At 42.0% G+C, this 2561-nt stretch overlaps 1 protein-coding gene across 1 annotated transcript; it reads right to left on the bottom strand.

Moving 5' to 3' along the window:
* Positions 1-6: 6 nt before the first annotated feature.
* On the bottom strand, positions 7-2192 carry LOC102198793 (GTPase IMAP family member 7-like; the record flags this gene model as incomplete). The annotated part of the gene is made up of 1 exon (XM_005755720.2): positions 7-2192. A coding segment is annotated over one exon (788 nt), but the record flags the coding sequence as incomplete, so codon positions are not given.
* Positions 2193-2561: the final 369 nt, after the last annotated feature.

Here is a 2561-nt window from a genome sequence, read left to right as displayed (position 1 = left end):
GATCTGACCCCCTTAGACTTTTATCTTTGGGGTCATCTGAAGGCAATTAGTTTGAAGTTTAATACAATGCCTGTCAGTTTGATTTACGAAAAAAAAACCACGTTTTTATGCCACGGCATTACTAAACATCAAACACAAACATGGTATCCCTACAGGGGAACAACACGTCTATTGCAGGCTGTTATTTCTCACTCCTCTGAAAAGACATGCATAAAAAAGAATTGATGTAATTAAGAAAAACAGGTTTTGACAGATACTGTGGAACTTTTGGTACAAAGCACTCACAAAGAAACAGTTTTAATTATAGGGTTTATCGGGTTGCACAGAAGCTTTTTTGGACTTAAAGAAATAAATCTAATTTGGAAAAAAAAGGCTAATTGCAAATGGTATAAACCACTTCTTACTGGATTACATTTTTATATAAACTGATGCTGTGTCAGATGTTGCCAGCATGCCCCTTTCAATTAAACAGGCTTGTACCTAAATCATGAAACCCCGGGTTAACTTAGGGAGTTGATAACCAGTTTTATGTGACCGCTTCTCCTGATTGCCAAAGGATCCAGACAACACAAAGATACTCTGGGTACTTCATAGTACAGGGACCTGATTTTTGAACTATAGTTTACTACGTGATATTACAAGCTGTGGTCCTTCAGTTTCTAAGTGAGATTCAGAGATTCATCATGTCTGTGAAATGTAGGTGACATCACAGTGGCGATGCTTTTACACCAATCAGGCCAAACATTCTAAGCACTAACAGGTGAAGTGAATAACTCTGATTATCTTTTCATTATGGCTCCTGTAACTGGCTGGGATATCAAGGAACAAAGGAATATTTTCTCCTTAGACTCTATGTTGGGAGCAAGGCGAGCGTGAGGATGTCAGCAAGTTTGACAGTTTAGGTCAGAGCATCTCCGAAAATCAGAGCTCCCTGATGGCTGTGGCCTCTTTCAGCAGGATAATTCACCCTGCCACAAAGGAATAATGGTTCAGGATTCAGGGTTTGAGGACCACAACAGTGAGTTTGATGTGTTGACTTGGTCTCCAATTTTCCAGATCTCAGTCCAATTGAGCATCTGTGGGATGTGCTGGACAAACATGTCCAACCCATGGAGGCCCAATCTCATAGCTTACAGACGTAAAGGATCTGCTGCTGATATGTTGGTGCAGATACCACAGCATACCTTTCAAGGGGTGTAGTAGAGTCCATGCCTTGATGGGTCAGGGGGACCAACACAATTTAGGCAGGCGATCATAATATTAGGCCTGATCAATGTATATTCTAGTGATTTACCTCATGTGTTAAACTAATGATTAGTTTAACAGAATCATGGATGGAGCTCAGATCTGACTGAAACTGATATGAACAGTTTAATAATGAGAGTCTGGAGTTTGGAGGACAGCTCAGTTCAGCTTCAGGGTCTCGTGGAACTTGGTGACAATTTCATGAAAACAGTCATCTTTGGCTACCTGCTCCACGACCTCACGGACTCCGTTCTCTAAAGCCTGATAGTACCTCCTCACCTCCTCCAGCTCAGACTGCAGTAGTTTCTCCACCTGCCGTTTCTCCTCCTGAGACTCCATCAGCTTCTTCTTGTATTTTAATTCCACTGCTTTGATTTCCTCCTCCAGCTTCTTCTCGTAGAAGTGTTGGAGCTCCGACTCTCTGTGCTTCAGCATCTCCTCCACCTCCACATAGGTGTAGTTGGAGTAAAACTCTCCTCCGTTGTCGGTCACCATCTTGTCCACCTTCTCCAGCAGATCCAGGACCTGGCCACGATCATCAGTTCTGCGGTTGTTGAAGACGTGGTATCTATTTCCAGCCTTCTTCAGGACCTCCTGCAGCTCAGCTCCTGCTGTCTTCAACATCTGATCAAAGTCTGTCTTAATTTGGTCTCCATGGGTGAAGAGGATCATGGTGTACCTCCAGGCACCCTCTCCAAAGATCTCCTCCACCTTCTTCACAGCGTCTCGTTCCTCTGCAGAGAAGTACCCCACCCTGATGACCAGCAGGATGGCGTGGGGCCCTGGGGCCGACATGTTGATGCATTTGGAGATCTCCCTCTTTACGGCGTCTTCAGACAGAGAGGTATCGAAGAGGCCGGGAGTGTCGACCACAGAGATGGTCCTCTGGAACACCTTCTCCTGCTGCTTGGAGCACTCAGCTGTCACTGAGGAGGAAAAGATATTTACTCATGAAGGGAACCAAATAAATCATTCATTTTCAACCTGACTGATTATTAGTTACTGATCATGATGCTTTAAATTATTAATAGCAAACATTCATATACACAACATTGATACAATAATAACTACTACAAATACTGGCTTTGATTTTGCCAAAAAACAAAACAAAAGAAAATTAAAAAAAATAACATTTGGCTAAACAAAAAAGGTCAAGGTAAAAATAAAAAACAACAACAGACAAAACAGCTGAGATTAAAGTGATTTTAGTATGGGCAGAAATCTGTGCCATCAGAAACTGAATTTGAATTGCTCAGATTGAATCTGAATTGTAACTTGAATAAATGCTTTTGAAAACTGAATTTGAATTAGTCTAA

The sequence above is a fragment of the Pundamilia nyererei genome, unplaced genomic scaffold, assembly GCF_000239375.1.
Source record: "Pundamilia nyererei isolate P.nyererei 1_Seehausen unplaced genomic scaffold, PunNye1.0 scaffold02645, whole genome shotgun sequence".
NCBI classification, from domain to species: Eukaryota; Metazoa; Chordata; class Actinopteri; order Cichliformes; family Cichlidae; genus Pundamilia; species Pundamilia nyererei.
This window is presented reverse-complemented; position numbering and strand designations above follow the sequence as displayed.